We start from the raw sequence: 16,196 nt of genomic DNA on the forward strand, positions 1-16,196 counted from the left end.
GGTCGTTTTGAGTCCTGGAGTATGGGGTGTGTGTGTGTGTGTGTGTGTGTGTGTGTGTGTGTGTGTGATATGCCAGGAACACAGGCTCGGGATAGAGGCAGGTCAGCAGGACTTGTACAGGCAAGGAACTGGAAATCTACCCTGACAGGAAAGCTGTTTGAAGGAACTGAGGTTAGATTATTATTTTAGAAAGGTCACTGTGAGAGTGTAGAGAATAGATCGGAGAGGCCAGGGAGCTGCTGAAAGTAATGCAGAAGAAGATCAGCATCACAGCAGTGTAATGAGTGTGAAGAGGTGGGGACAGGTGGGTTCTGTCCTGAAGGTGTATGTCACATGGGTGTCATGGTGAGGGAAAAAGGCAATTTCTGGTGTGTCCCTGGGTGGATGGGCCTTACAGGAAGCAGGATCATGACAAAAATCTACTCAGTTTTAGGTTGAGTTCGATAGGCCTAGGGCAGTGGTCAGCAAACCTCGGCTTGCGAGCCACATGCGGCTCTTTGGCCCCTTGAGTATGGCTCTTCCACAAAATACCACATGCGGGCGTGCATGTACAGTGCGATTGAAACTTCGTGACCCATTCACAGAAGTCGGTTTTCGGACTGGGCGAGTCTATTTTGAAGAAGTGGCATTAGAAGAAGTGGGGGGTGGACATATAGAGAGGATGAACGAAAGGAGATAGACAAAACAAGTATACAAGACGAGTGTGGATGGGAGAGTTGGAAGGGGTCGACCTCAGCGAACGTACCTCAATCAGATTGAGGACGTTTTTAGCAAAGGCCAACTTAGGAGTACCCTAATTAAGTTAATAACAATGTACCTACCTATATAGTTTAAGTTTAAAAAATTTGGCTCTCAAAAGAAATTTCAATCGTTGTACTGTTGATATTTGGCTCTGTTGACTAATGAGTTTGCCGACCACTGGCCTAGGGGACGGACAAGTTAATACATACCTGGCTGTTGGACTGCAGTCACTCAACCCATAAGAAAAATAATTTGGACAGAAACTCAAGTCCTCTAACTTCAAACAATGTGTGTATTTTATAGATCCTCTAGACCAGTGGTTCTCAACCTGTGGGTCGCGACCCCTTTGGGGGTCGAATGACCCTTTCACAGGGGTCGCCTAAGACCATCAGAAAACACATATATAATTACATATTGTTTTTGTGATTAATTGCTATGCTTTAATTATGTTCAATTTGTAACAATGAAATTGGGGATAACGACACGATGAGGCACTGTATTAAAGGGTCGAGGCATTAGGAAGGTTGAGAACCACTGCTCTAGACAATGCTTTAATCTCTATATGCTTGTTGGACATTAGAAACAGTATGCACATCCCAGCAGAGGGCAGTATTCAACTAAAGTGAAAATATTCAATTAGTTTTTTGTCCATTCATAACCCTGGAAGTGACTCAACTGGAAGAACAAAACATTCTGAGCATAAGAGCTTGCTTTTTACCACCTTTAAACTCCAAAAGCAAACTTTCCCTTTGACATCTACTAAAATATTCTTAATAGCTCATGTTTTTCTCTTCCTCCTGCAGCAGTGGATAGAGGGGGATGCTCTAAGCTTGTAGCTGCCATTAATTAAAAGACTATAATAACTCTAGCCTAGAAATTTACTGTGCTGTTCCTGTTAGTGTGATACATGGTTTTCTTATTGTCTCTGAACCAATTATGTTCCATAATTTCATGATTGTAACTGTACTTCCAGAATGATGGGAAGTTATTCCAAATGAATTAAATGGCCCAAAGGTCATCTCATTTTTAATATGCTGGGATGAATAAGCTAATTATTAATTAATATTAGTACTAAATTTATTAGTATTTATTAACCTCCCAACTGACTCTGTTTTGTCCCTTGCATTTTTTTTTGGTCCTTATTTTGTGCCTTACTATCCTACCCTAGGATTTCCAAAGAGCATTATTCAGAACACCAATCTTGGAAGATGTTCTGAAAAATAAGGATTCTTTGACCAGATAAGTAAAAAATTCTGTATATGAATCCTGTGTTGGAGATTGAGAATACATTTAATGTTTTGTAGGTTCTAGTAAGTCTTGTAGTCAAGAAGCCAGTATAATCCTGTTTAACCTAACAGTTCTCTAAATTGGTCATGAAAGAATCTCTTTTCACAGTTCTCAGCATCTCGTGGAAGTGGTCTGGGGAGGGTAGTTTAGGAATGTTGCTTCCTCATCTTTACTGATCCTGTCCTTTCTAGACCTTATTTCCTCCTTTTTCACTGTCTCTTGGGTTCTCTCCATCCATTTGTATAGTGATGCTCACACTGGGACTGGGGCAAGGGACTGGCTACTCACAGTCATGCTGAGTTTGCAGATCACCCATGCCTCGCCACACACTGTTTGTGCTGTTTGGGAAGCTATCGTGCCTAGAGTCTATGGGGCCATAAAACAAAGAGAACCATTGCAATACCATTGACCATTCTGTAAATCCATTTTCTTTTTTATTCTTTTGTAGTTTTTAAAACTCCTTGTGTGATTTGCTGTCTTAGCCTTTGTGTCACTAGTTTCTTACTTTGTTGGCTTCTCTCCATTAATTATCTTCCACATTCTCATTAACAACCACCACCACCACCACCACCACCACCACCACCACCACCACCACCAGGGGTTTAGAGTTGGAACATGAGTTCCAGGCACAAAGGAGAGAAGGTGAGGTCCTTTCCTTCAGGGCTGAGGCAGCAGCTGCAGGCAGGCTCGGAGGGATTTCCTCCTTGTGACCCCCTGTGGAAGGTGGGAGAGGCCATGGATCCAAACGTAAGGCTTAGTCTAGCAGACAGGTGGGAGTCCTGTAGGCTCGTTTACTTGTCCATTCAATAGACATTTACCGAGTGCCCACTTTGTGCCAGGCACGTTCTAAGCACTGGTGATGTAACAGTAACCAAAAAGCCAAAGAGGAAAAACCCTGATCTCAAGGAGTTGACTGCCATTTAATTTCACTCAAGCATCTGTTGCATGTCAGGCACTGTTCTATGTGCTGGGGCTTCAGCTGTGAGTGAACATGGAACACACATTCCAGTGGCTATAGAGAGGGATATTTCTGGGGGCAGGAACCAGTTTCCCCCGTTTTATACATGAGGAGGTGTGGCACAGAGAGGTCACATAACTTGTCCGAGATCACACAGCTTGCCCAGGCAGTCAGAACTCACTGCACTGTAGAATACCCACCACCCTTCTAGAACAGAACATTGACCTATTTAGCCTTTGTTTTGTTTTGTTTTTAAATTTCTTTATTGATTAAGGTATTACATAGGTGTCCTTATCCCCCCATTACCCCCCCAGCCTCCACTCATGCCCTCACCCCCCTGGTGACTGTGTCCATTGGTTGGGCTTATATGCATGCATACAAGACCTTTGGTTGATCTCTCCCCCTTACCCCCACCCTCCCCTACCTTCCCTCTGAGGTTTGACGGTCTGATCGATGCTTCTCTGTCTCTGGATCTGTTTTTGTTCATCAGTTTATGTTGTTCATTATATTCCATAAATGAGTGATATCATGTGATATTTATCTTTCTCTGACTAGCTTATTCCTATTTAGCCTTTGGACTGCTGTTCTAGGGTTCTTGCCAGCATTTGTGTGATGGAAAGTGCAGAATTAAAACCATTGCCTTGAATGAGCTGTCTTCCACAGGACTGGCTTGTCTCACAAAGCTCTTAGGATGGGAGATTTGGGATTCACAGGCACAGACACATCTTGATGACACACACCAGCAGCAGGAAGACTGCTAACACCCCAAGCTCTGCCACAGACTGCCTTCAGAACTTATGCAAATGACTTCGCTGTGGTTTCTTTTGTGGAAAATGGTGGCGTGGGAGTGTCAGTTAATACTTCCTTCATAGCAAGACTTAAATGAGAAAATAAAGATGGAGCACCTTGACCCGTCTCTGACAACTGGTCAACTCTCAGTCATTATGAGTTCGAGCTAGACCACGTGGCTAGCGTGGACTCAGTGGTGTATCCATAAAACAGAATAGTATTCAGTGATAGAAAGGAATGAAAGAAAGACAAGTGGCACATGATCTCACTCATATGTAGACTGTAATGAACAAAATAAACTGATGAATGAAATAGATTCAGAGACTTAGAAGCGTGGAACAGACTGATGAATTTCAAAGGGAAGGCAAGGAGTGGGTGGTGGGTGGGGAGAGACTAACTGGGAAGCATATATGCATATATGCATAGCCCATGGACACAGACATGGTGAAGGCCTGGGAGAGGTAGGTGCGGGGTAGAGAGGTCAATGGGGAAAAAAAGGGGGACATCTGTAATTCTTTCAATAATAAAGATAAACTTAAGAAAAAGGAATGAAGTACTGATACATCGCAACATGAATGGACCTTGAAAACATGATGCTACGTGAAAGAGGCCAGTTACAAAAGGCCGCATATTGTGTGATTCCATTTATATAAAATATCCAGAATAGGCAAACCCCTCAGGATGGAACAGACTACTGGTTGCCCAGGATTGGGTGAGAGTGGGGAGGTTGAGGTTAAATGGGTAGTGAGTGATAATAGGTACCGGGTTTCAAGTTGGGGTGATGAAAATGTTCCAGAATTGATTGTGGTGATGATTGCACAACTTTGACTATATTAAATATCACTGAATTATAGCCTTTACATGGGTGAATAACATGGTATTGAATTATATCTCAATAAAGTTGTGACAAAATATACGTATGTCTGGAGAGGAGTATACACTAAAACATTAACAGTGATTTTATTGATTACTTTTTCGTAGTCCCTTTCAAAGTTTCTTAGTTTTTTTGGCTCAAAAGTCTCACAAATTATTTTTAAAAACTGTATTTCAAAAAAGATGGCTTAAATTCTTTCTGAAAAAATGCAGAGTGCAAATATAAAAATGATATTGTAAAGGAACATGTTTTTGAGTTACTGAGGGGTTAAGAATTTCTTCTCTCACAGGGACATGCTCTCCCCGGCTGCAGATGCTGCAGTCAGTGGGGGCTTGGTTTGCTTGTTGAACTAAATGGAATGTTGAGGGTTGAGGACTGACAGGGCTCCCATAGGTATTTCTATAGATACGTGCCTCAGTGTTTTTCCCAGTCCATGCTTATTCTTATCAGTAGTCCCACTTTTAGGGGCTAAAACCCTCACATAATTGGGATACTGAAACAGAAGGTCAAGGTGATGTAGTAGCCTCTGAAATAATAGTGGTGGATAGTTTCTCACATTTGTCCCCTTCACCATTTTGAATCTCTGGCAGTTGTGAATAGGACATGCATTTAGGCTAAAACATTAAAGTGACACGTGGGCGTGAAGTCATTATCAGTGAAACACAAGTGCATAACTGGAGAGGAAAGGGTAGACTGGGTCTGACAGAGGTGCAGGGGTGGGAGGAGGCAAGGGGAAAAGCATTCATCGGTCTGATCCAGTTTGGAGTTGTATCAAAATAGTTCTAGTATTGGAAGTGTTTGAAGGAATAACTCAAAAAATAAGCAGCCTTCTTTTCCCTGGCTCACCCCCAGGTTGCCTACCGACCCACCACATCTCATTGGCTGCTTTGGGCCACCAGATCCAGGTGGAGGAGAGAAGCACTTATTCAGTATCTGTAGTGTGCCCTGCAATCAGCTTGGCCCTGGGGATACAGGTATTGGACCCAAGTCGATTTGGACCCAGCCTTTCTGGGACTCATGGCCTGTTGGGAGAAACGGATTCAGTGAGAGACTGTGAACCACCCTAAGGTTCCTGTGGGCATTTGTGGGGCAAGTGGAGCAAGCTGAGAGCAAGGCCCTTGTTTCCAGGTGCGCTTTGATGCTGCCCTGCAAACCTAACCCAGTTGTGCACTTGACCGTGGACAGTTGAACCCGAGGGTAGGGATGAAACAACAGTAGTTGTCTGGCTGGCTCTGATCATGATTCTTCTTGCTTCCTCCTGGGGGAGGAGTCAGATGGCACAGCAAATGGTAGTTAAAGGAGAAAACTGTGCATTCTAAATTTTCAATGTAAGCCTTTTCATTGCTTAAGGCTAGCCTGGTTGGCCCCATTTTTCAAAAGGAGACAGGCTTGTGCACAGAGTTCAAATGCTGTGCATTCTAAATTTTCAATGTAAGCTTTTTCATTGCTTAAGTCTAGCCTGGTTGGCCCCATTTTTTCAAAAGGAGACAGGCTTGTGCACAGAGTTCAAATCTATTAGGCTAATCTGTTTCTTAAGACACTGACATAAATCTTACAGCTGCTTAACCCTGTTTTGAAAACCCTGTTTGCTGCTGCAGTGTCACTGGTAAACATGATTATTAGAAATTATTTCTTGTTCCATTGCAGCTTGGCAATAAAAAGGTATGTTTATGAAGTTGGTAAGTCTGATTTACTAGTAGAGGGGGGTAATTCTTACTTCTGGGTGGGCCTGGAAAGCAAGATTAATAGGTCTTTAAAACAGAATAGCTTGGAGTTACTGATATCATTATCTGCTGAAGGTTGCTATAGCAATGAGTGGTTTGATTGCACAGTGCAGTTGGTGGTACAGTGGGTGAGTGTAAAAGGATCTGAGTAATTTAGTAGAAACTCTCCTGGAGCAATTTAATTAAACCCCAGTAGAATGAGTGCCAAATTCTTTGAAAGCTCTAAGATGCAGTTCTGTATAGACCTAAATTAATTAATGATACATTATTATCCTGAATTTACGCTGTCACAAATATCTTTTTTTTAAAAATATACAGAGAGGAAGGGAGAGGGATAGAGAGTTAGAAACATCGATGAGAGAGAAACATCGATCAGCTGCCTCCTGCACACTCCCTACTGGGGATGTGCCCGCAACCAAGGTACATGCCCTTGACCAGACTCAAACCTGGGACCCTTGAGTCCGCAGGCTGACGCTCTATCCACTGAGCCAAACTGGTTAGGGCTGTCACAAATATCTTAATGATTTTAGTATAAAGGTTTTATAACGTTGCAAATTATCTTTTAAATGATGGAATACAAATTTTATGAAGACTTGTCTATTTTAATGTAGTTTTTAAAAAATTAAACAAATTTACATTAGACTATAAGGAAAAAATGTAAGCTGGCCATGAACAAAACCTAGCTTTTTGAGAGGGGCGGGGAGCTAGGGTGAGAACATACTACCAGGGTGAACACATTCTTTATTGTTGCATGCTGGACTACCAGATGACATAGCCTTCTTCATTAGCCATCTTGAATAAAATGTGCACTGTTCTTCTGAATCATCAGTGTTGGTGTAGAATTCTTTAGGAATGCAGAATCATCCTAATTTAAGAGCATATGGTCTGACATGGCTTTAAAGGAATATTCTATCAAGGACAAAATAAACACGTGTGTGACTCTTGATATCTGTGCAGACGTGTCTGTTGAAACGTTGGTTCTGGTTACCCTTCCCTTCATTTTTAATGCATTGCTGATATCTTTCCCACTTACCTAATTTTTAGGGTTTGTGTATACATGTTTCAAAACAAACAAACAAACAAACCCTACTATGTTACTACAATGTGGTAAACAACATAGTGGGTGCTTCACATCAGCTTTCTGCATCTGTGCAGTGGGATGAAAAGCTTGGGACATAGGCCCTTACACAGCAGGCTTTTGAAGTGTGAAGTTGGCCTAGTTGACACACACATTGCTGTCCATGCTGCCCTGCCGATGTTACTCTGCTGCCACCTAGAGGCCTGTGTGGAGTGTGCATGTAAAGGTAGGCAGGATGCCGGGGAACTAAAGCTGCCTGGGCTGTGTGTCTGCTGCTGCTTTGTCCTTATTCCCTGTTGAGGTCAGTTGACATGACCACACACAATTGAGGCTCTTGCATTTTCATTTCTCCTTGTAGAGCTGATGTGCACTATGAATTCAAGAACAGTACACTATTTTGGAGCGTTAATATCTTATTACTTGTTTGATGAAAAGCAAATTCAAAGTTTTTATGATGTAGATTGTTAAAAACCCCTCATGCCAGTGAGAAAGTTGACTGCTCTGCTTCATCCTTGCCTCAAGGTGTAAATGAATCCCTTATACTTTTCTAAGCAGACACACGGAAGAAAACTCCCAACATGTTGCCAGGCAGTGAGAAGAGCTTGAAAAAGCCCACTTGGAGGTCTGAGGCCCGCGGTGACTTAAATGAATAAGTGTGGCAGAGCCTGCTTAATGGACCTGCTGGGAAAAGCAGTGGGGTTTCCCCAGAATGAGCTCCAAGCAGAGCCATGAGGGCAGGGGAACCGAGGGGCCCAGAGTAGGGCCTTGGGGCCCACAATGTTGGATATTAATGCAAATTCAGAGCAAAGATTCTTAGCCATCTGTCCTTTTATTTTCTTTGGACCCAAACCGGCTGTTGGTGGTTATTGAACAACAGTGGCCCTTGTTTACTGGCAACTGAGTGTTTGGGAAGAGAACCAATCAGTCAAGGCACAGAGAAAAATACCCCCTAAGTGAACCTTCCTGAACATCCCAGAACATCCTGACCACTGATATTTCCAGGAAAGCCTTTATGCAGAGAGGGGCACCGGCATGCCTGCGGCTTGTCAGTGCTGAGCCTGCCACTGTCCGAGGCTGAGCCTAAGGGCTGTGCTGGCGTTCTCGACTTCCCCCGGTGCCCCAGGAAAGGCCAGACTGCATCTAGAATGAAGGGTGCTCGTTTGAAACATGAAATCTCTGGTATTTGAGGAAATATATGTGCGGGATTTCCTCAGGTGGGTACAAGTCATGACCTTAGAATCTGTGCTATTTTGAAGAGCCTTCCGTTAGTGAGCAGCCTTCCTCCTGTATCAAGGGCCTTTATTTACTTAATGACCATTTTTTCCCCCTTCAGGATTTCCTGTGAGAGCTCCTGGGTTTGTTTACATCTTGGTCCACACAAATAATCCCCGAGTGTGGCCAGTAAGGTTATGAGATACGCTGCTCTGCGGACAGTTGATTTTTTTTTTATTCTTTTTAAAAAAATATTATAATAAGTATTACAAAGTGTATTACATATGTGTCCTTCCCCCCCACCCCGCCCTTGATAGTCCCCTGCCCTCCCTTACCCCCCAGTGTCTTATGTCCATTAGTTATGCTTATATGCATGCATATAATGGACAGTTGATTTTTAAGAAGCTTAATCTAAATACCTGGTTTTATGCAAACAGTTTCTGGACAGTTCATTTTTATTCTTCATCTAGTTTCTTCCTTCCTTTCTTTTTTTATTTAAAAAGAAAACCGAAAGCTTTCGTCAGCAGATCCTGATGAGAATTATTCCTTTTGCAGAGGTTAAGAATTTGGTGTCCAGTAGATCTTCACCTGAACAGGAGGATGGAAAGGTAATGACTCCCTGGCCCCCTTTTTTTCTCTGTGCTGCTCCCCAAAGTTAAAGTGGAAGTGAAGATCTGGTGGTAGTAATTTTTTTACAACCCCCCAAGAAAAAAACCAACACACACACACACACACACACACACACACACACCACACACACACACACTCAAGGATGTGCCCCACGCCACATTCAGAATAACTTGAAATTCAGTTTTCTTTATCGGATTTTCCATCTCTAGTGTTTATGACCATACCTAGCTATCTTTCTAGTAGTATATGCAAGATGACATAATACATTTTCCAAAACAAACTTGTACTTCAGGACTGATAACTAGCTGTGTGCTGGTAAGGCGCTTGCTAGAGTGAACCTGGGAGAGAGCCTTGGAGCAAGAGAAACTATGGAGAGCTCGCAGGCAGGTTTCAGCTTGGGACAGGCCCGTCTCGTATTTTTAGCTCTTAAATACTATCAGTTAAGGACAAGACTAGTTTTCTGTTTATGTGTGGTGCACATGTAACATGTCTTTACTGGTGTTCTCTGAGGTTGTTTTTCTAGTTTACAAAAATAAGGAAGCATTAATATGGCATTAAAAACACACACCTGACTTTATCTCTTCCAGGGCGTGAAAAGCCTGGTGGTTCAACTGAATGAGCATGAAGACCAGGACTGTCTAGATTTGGGTAGGTTCTAAAATATGGCTTCCCCTTGCACTCCTAGGGGCAGCACCGTCCCAGGTGCATGGAGGACAAGAAGGAAATATATTTAAAAAAGAAAGTCTTCCTTCCTGGGAACCTTGTCTGTTTCTTGAAACTCACTCAGATACATTTTCTTTGCAGCATTAGTTATGCAATGACCTCAGAGGTTGAGTCTCTATAATGTAAAAAGCAAAAACAATCAAAACAAAGCAATGAAGGCTTTTCCTGAGCTGTTTTGTTCTGAGCCAGCTGGGGCTGGGGACTTGTCCTATGTTACCTTGCTAGGCACAGCCCTCAGGTGAAGCGACTCCCCTCGCGGAGAGTGCCTCGTGGAATTGGGACTGATAACTTCCTTCCTCCTGGCCCTGGAATCCCCAAGCTGACCACTATTTCATTTTGATACCCAGTGTGGCCCCTTCGAGCTGAGCTGATAGGATCTTACCCCTGGCCTCCTTCAAAGGCCCCGGGAGGCCCCTGGGCAAGGAGAAGGTCATCCTTCCTGTGGGCCTGGAAATTCTCATCTGCTCACATGCGGGCTAGTTCACAGCGCCCTGAGGGCTCCTCCACAAAGCTCTTCCCTAGACATTTTCTAATTCTTCAGGACGAATCCAGGCCCAGAGTCCTCTTTTGAGTTACAGCCTGATGAGGCTGTTGGGTTGGAGGACATACATAGGCTGGGCAGAGGCCTCGTCTGGCCACCTGGATGGTCTTTGAAGGCCTCTGTGCTAAGTGCAAAGCAGATAAGCACCAACTTTCTAGGTGGTGTCTTCAAGCTCAGCACAGCTGAGGCAGGTCACATACCTGGAAAGCACAAGGGCCAAGCAGTCGTAGGAGTTGCAGAGGTGAGGCGGCGGCGGTGGTGGTGCAATGCTCAGGCTGGTGTGAAATCGGGAAAACCAAGACGATGCCCAGGGTGGTCCCGCAGAGCCTAGTGGTCGGGGTGCTCCCTGGAGGCCCATGGAGCGTTATGGGCACATTTGGCAGCTACTCGACAAAGCAGTTACAACAGTTGGGAAATCATGAAGAATGAGGCCTGGTGAGGAGGAAGCACCCTCAGGGGTGGTTGGCTGAGCTGCTGGTAGCTTGGCCACGAGCCAGCAGAGATTTGCTGGATCTCTTTGCGTGTGGAGCTCCTGCAATTGGAACAGACACGGAGACCATCCCCAGCAACCCACACGCCTTTACTATTCCTGTTATTTAAGGTAAGAGGAAGAATTGACTTCTGGAAGGGGGGAGATGAGAGGTGCAGGCCAGCATGTCCGTCTGGATGGCTGCTGTGGCCACAAAGCCGGGAGCGTGGCCCTAGCCCATGCATACAGGATGTCACATCCACCCAATGCATCACACACCCAGGAATGCTAGCTCCGAAGAATGTTTACCAAGACAAATTGCTGGTGGGGGGGAGTGTTGGCTGGTAAACATATGAAATACCAGGATTATTTTATTTTTATTTTTTTTAAATATATTTTATTGATTTTTTACAGAGAGGAAGGGAGAGGGATAGAGAGTCAGAAACATCGATGAGAGAGAAACATCGATCAGCTGCCTCCTGCACACTCCCTACTGGGGATGTGCCCGCAACCAAGGTACATGCCCTTGACCGGAATCGAACCTGGGACCCTTCAGTCCGCAGGCCGACGCTCTATCCACTGAGCCAAACCGGTTAGGGCATACCAGGATTATTTTAATTTAGGTTTTGAAAACTCACTTCATTCTCAAACTGGTATACTTGCTGGGTAAAGAAGACACGCGTGAAGGAAATTGTGGTAGCCTGACCTAATCCGGGTGTTTTGTCAGTAACATCATTGTGTCTGAGGAGGATTGTAGGGAAGGGTTTGAGACAGAACCATGTGTGACGTTAACCCGGTGACTTATGGAAGGGTTGTGAATGATTGTTCCTCATGCTTACATTTGTTTTTTGTTAACTTAAACTTTTTTTTTGGATTAAAAAAAGTTGCCTGACTTTATGCAGAGAAGATGATAATTGATTTTAAAAGAACCTTCTGACTCAGAGAAGGGGGCAGCCAGCAGTGAGCAATAGTCAGATGCCAAGCTGGAGTCTGCAGCTGAAAACCGCTTTTCCTCAAGGCCATTTTCAGCCTGTTTTGCTGTTTTATACGTGTGTACGTTCTGCTCAGTCTCTAGGGAAGGGCTGATACATGTGGGGTCTAGGTATGTCTTTGCTGGCTTGTATTATTGAAAATGTTTGATGTGAGTTTAGTGTGATCTCATAGACTACATCAGTGCTGTTGTGATAGAACTCTGTGACGATGGACATGTTCTGAATCTGCACTATTCAGCATGGTCGCCAACAGCCACATCTGTTTCTAGAATGTGTGATGTGTAACTAGTGTGACTGAGGAGTTGACTTTTAAATTTTATTTAATTTATTACGCTGGGAATTGACGTTGTATTGTTGTTGTTAACCCATCAGAGCATCAGAAATCATACTGGCCATTAGTTAATCCACCGAGAATGTTGATTGGAGGGTTAATGTCTCCAGGGGACAGCAGTTAGTAAGCTCTTCCGAGCCAGTGCCCCCGCCACCTCATCGAGAAGTGATAGTAGGATTCCATTTATGCTGAGTCCGCAGTGATGGGCCTGCTCTCTGTGGATGCTGCAAGGGCCTGGTGTTTTGCTCAAAAGGGAGGGCTGGGACCTGATTCCATTGCAGTGGAGAGCGGGACGCCCCAGTGGTTCTTTCACGTTCTTGGCAGGTAGAATGGGAGGAGAGGGCAAAGCATTTGGAGGAAATGGAAAAAGAGAAGGTAGATGAAATGGATCGATACAGAAATTAAGAAGGAAGGAAGGAAGGGTCCAGTTAGTCCCTGATAGAAGTGTAGAAGTATTGAGGGCTAAAAATGATTAAAAACTAGAGGCTCAGTAGTGGGCAGTGGCAAATGCTGTGCCCAGGAGAAGGGAAGTGAGCATCTGGCAGGAACAAGTAGACTGCCTGTGGGAAGATGGTCGAGCTTTGGCTGCCCTATTGGATTCCCAACTGCAAACAGAGATGCATTAGCTGTAAACAGCTTGATTAGCTGCTCTTTGCAAACTTTACTTTTAAAAGGTTGAATCTGAAAAGTTAAAACCATGGTTAGAATTAAGATGTCCAACTCACAGTTGAGTTCGTGCTGAGGACTGTGACATAAGAGCGCCGGTATCTCAGGTGAATTGCAGAAGCTCCTGGAAGGTGACACCCCTGCTCTCTCAGCAAGTGATATTCCAGAGTGTGAGTAGGTTGTGTGTGACAGTCAGATTTGTGTGTGACAGAGACGCATACCGAAGCTGATTTTCTTGCAATAATTTATCAGCCATGGCTGCATTGGACTAAAGAGTATTTGAAACTTACTTGGCTAAAATTGTATATTGTATGACTGTTGGATGGGGGGAAAGAAGGGATTTGGTGAAACTGACTTACTCAAACAAGAACTATGTGAGCATCGTGTAACTTTCCTCGTGAGGGACGATGGAAGGCAGGTAGGGAGAGACTAGGGGAGGTGGTGGCGGCCTTGTCTGGCATCATCTGTTTTGCTCAGGCAGTCCCAGTACCTTGATTGAGGCTCTGGGCATAAAGCAGTGCCATGTCTGCTGTTCCAGGTTTGGCTGGCACACAGTGGACTTGGCATAAGTATCAGAGAAGATTTTAAACATAACATCTTGCTAAATAGCTTTTGCTGAAAAATTATTGTTTTTTAAAATCATGTAGAAAAATCAGAAATTTTAGAATGAGTAGAAAAAAAGAAAAACATCCCTATAATTTTCCCACTTCCAAGGAGCTACTCTTAAATTTCGGTATATTTCCTACCAGTATTTTTTCCTATGCATCTATTGTTTATATAGTGATGATCATGTAAACAGTAGAATTTTGTGTCCTGCTTTATTCATTAATCAGCATAAGTATGGAGCATAAGTATGCTCCATTTCAGAAGGTAGCTTAAACCGATTCTGACCATTTCCTACAAAAAAATATGGATTATTTTTCCAAGAAGAGAGGGAAAATGTCACAGAGACTCCCGAGAAGTATATTATTTGATTTTAAGGAGTGGCTTGGTTGTCAGTAGGTGCTGAGGCTTGAATCCTAATTATTCTTTAACACTTTGGGTCACTTCATTGCTCTTGCTGTTTGTTACTTATAAATGGTCTGAGAAAAAGCAAGCCTCTCAATGGGTGTTGAGCCTGGGAGGGTGGGCATGAGGGAGACAGATGAACAAAAGTGGGATGTGGAAGGAGACCTGACTTGATGCCCCAAAGCAGAAACAGATAGAAGCAAACGTTAGGATGTGAGGCGCTTCAGAATGCTCAACCTAAATGACGCAGACTTCTGTTACTGCCGACAAGACCAAGAAGGAGAAACCAAGGCCCCACACAGGAATCTCAGGGAGATGCCAGCAAAGGGAATCTGGAAGGAAACGATTGGAAGATCCAAAGAAACAGTGCCTCTAGTGCTGGTTTGGCAAACCATCAATTAAGTAGGACTAATTAGATTAATATTTCTTTTCTTCTTATGTTCACTAAAAGTTTGGAAATGGAAGTAATGCTGTTAAGCTGTAAAAACTTATAAAACTGTATTTTTAAGTTGTTTGTGAGCATACAGTTTTGCAAATGTTCCCAACAACATTTTGGGAACATTAAGGTCCTAGATCTTAAGTGTGAAATCTTAAGATCTAGGACCCGTGTCAGTGGAAGTTGGTCCTCTATTGGCTATTATTATTTCTTATTTTTATTTTTTAGGTGAAAAGTACAGAAACTTTATTGCAAGCAGACACTACCTCTAAAACCTAATTCTAAATTCTAAGCCTAAGACTGTCGCTCCTGGACAGACAGAGAAGGGTGGCCGCTGCTTTCTTTGTCTTGAGGCATTAAATAGGCTGCAGTTCTTTGTCTGAACCTGACCCCTTCTTATTGGTCATTCTGCTGCACAGAATTAGTTCTCAAAGCTCAAAGCCCACGTGGTGTCCCCCACCTTCTCTCCCCCTTACCTTGTTGGTTGGAGTCACTTTTGATTTATCTTATGCCTCTCCCAGTTGTGTTGGGAGAGAAATCCTTATCTTATGGGCCTCCCAGCTACTCAGGTCAGGGCTACTTTTGGCCTAACTTATGGTCACTTTAATTGCTCAGGCCTGAGATACCCCTGTCTGTCGTTGTTTTATGGCTGTCTTATTTGCACAGGCCAGATATATTTCTATTTTATTGGCTATTATTTGAAAACACAACTCTATCTATGTTGAGATCTCAGGAATGTTGCATAAAACATAAAAAAAAATGTAGAAAAAGAGAGAAAACCTTAGCAAAGCTCCTACCCTTTGGAAAATAAGTTTTCAAGCCAAATGTTTGGCTAATGTCTCTTTTTTTTTCCTTTTGGAATTTGACAATACTCTTTATTGTAAATTCCATATAGCCAGTTGATTCTTACAGTACACTTTTCTTTTTTTTTCTTTATTGGTTAAGGTGTTACTTATGTGTCCTTATTGCCCCATTGCTCCCCCACCCCTACTCATGCCCTCACCCCCCTGGTGTCTGTGCCCATTGGTTAGGCTTATATGCATGCATACAAGTCCTTTGGTTGATCTCTCCCCCTCTCCCCCCCCCGCCCCTACCTTCCCTCTGAGGTTTGACGGTCTGATCGATGCTTCTCTGTCTCTGAATCTGTTTTTGTTCATCGCCCTCAAAATTGCGATTTTTAGCTCTATATCCTCCATTTCTGTCATGTTTTTTTGTCTCCGCATTTTTTATGCTTTCTTGGTGCACCCTCTAGTGGTCTTTGTGCGCAGTCTTGTTCTAGTTGAGCCTTGATTGTTGTAGTTAATACTAGAGGGATTTGACCACCAGGCCGACTGGCTGTGTGAATCAGCTGTGTCTGCCGCGGAAAACTTCTGTCCTCTGGGGAGGTGCTAATCTAGCCTTTGCCTGAGGCGATCCGGCAAATGGCTCTGCGCAGGGCTTGGGCGGGGCGGGCTCAACAGGGCGGGCGGAGGGAGCCGTTATGGTGCCCTCAGTCCTGTTCCCAGAGGCTCTGCTTCTCAGAACCCCCGGAACCGCTGCAAACCTCGGAGGGAAAGCTGCCTTCCAACTGATGCCAGACACTCCCGCTTCTCCCGTTTGGGTCCGAGTCCCCAGCGATTCGCCCGTATCTGGAGCTCAGAGTCTGAGACTCCCCCCTGACCGAAAACGACAACCGCGCTCTCAGCCACCAGCCCGCTTTGCGCGCGCACCTCCGCACCTGAGTATTTTCCACACTGC

General features: G+C 43.9%; 1 protein-coding gene across 6 annotated transcripts in view; it reads left to right on the forward strand.

Annotated features, from left to right (window-relative positions):
* ARHGEF28 (Rho guanine nucleotide exchange factor (GEF) 28) overlaps positions 1–16,196 on the forward strand; it is a 224,342-nt gene that overhangs the window by 80,191 nt on the left and 127,955 nt on the right. For all 6 annotated transcript variants that reach the window (XM_014549703.1, XM_014549713.1, XM_014549710.1 and 3 more), the window contains exons 7-8: positions 9,219–9,271; positions 9,881–9,941. In XM_014549703.1, coding sequence (XP_014405189.1) covers positions 9,219–9,271; positions 9,881–9,941 — 114 coding nt within the window. The remainder of the gene's footprint in view (positions 1–9,218; positions 9,272–9,880; positions 9,942–16,196) is intronic.

This window comes from Myotis brandtii, unplaced genomic scaffold, assembly GCF_000412655.1.
Source record: "Myotis brandtii unplaced genomic scaffold, ASM41265v1 scaffold115, whole genome shotgun sequence".
NCBI lineage: Eukaryota > Metazoa > Chordata > Mammalia > Chiroptera > Vespertilionidae > Myotis > Myotis brandtii.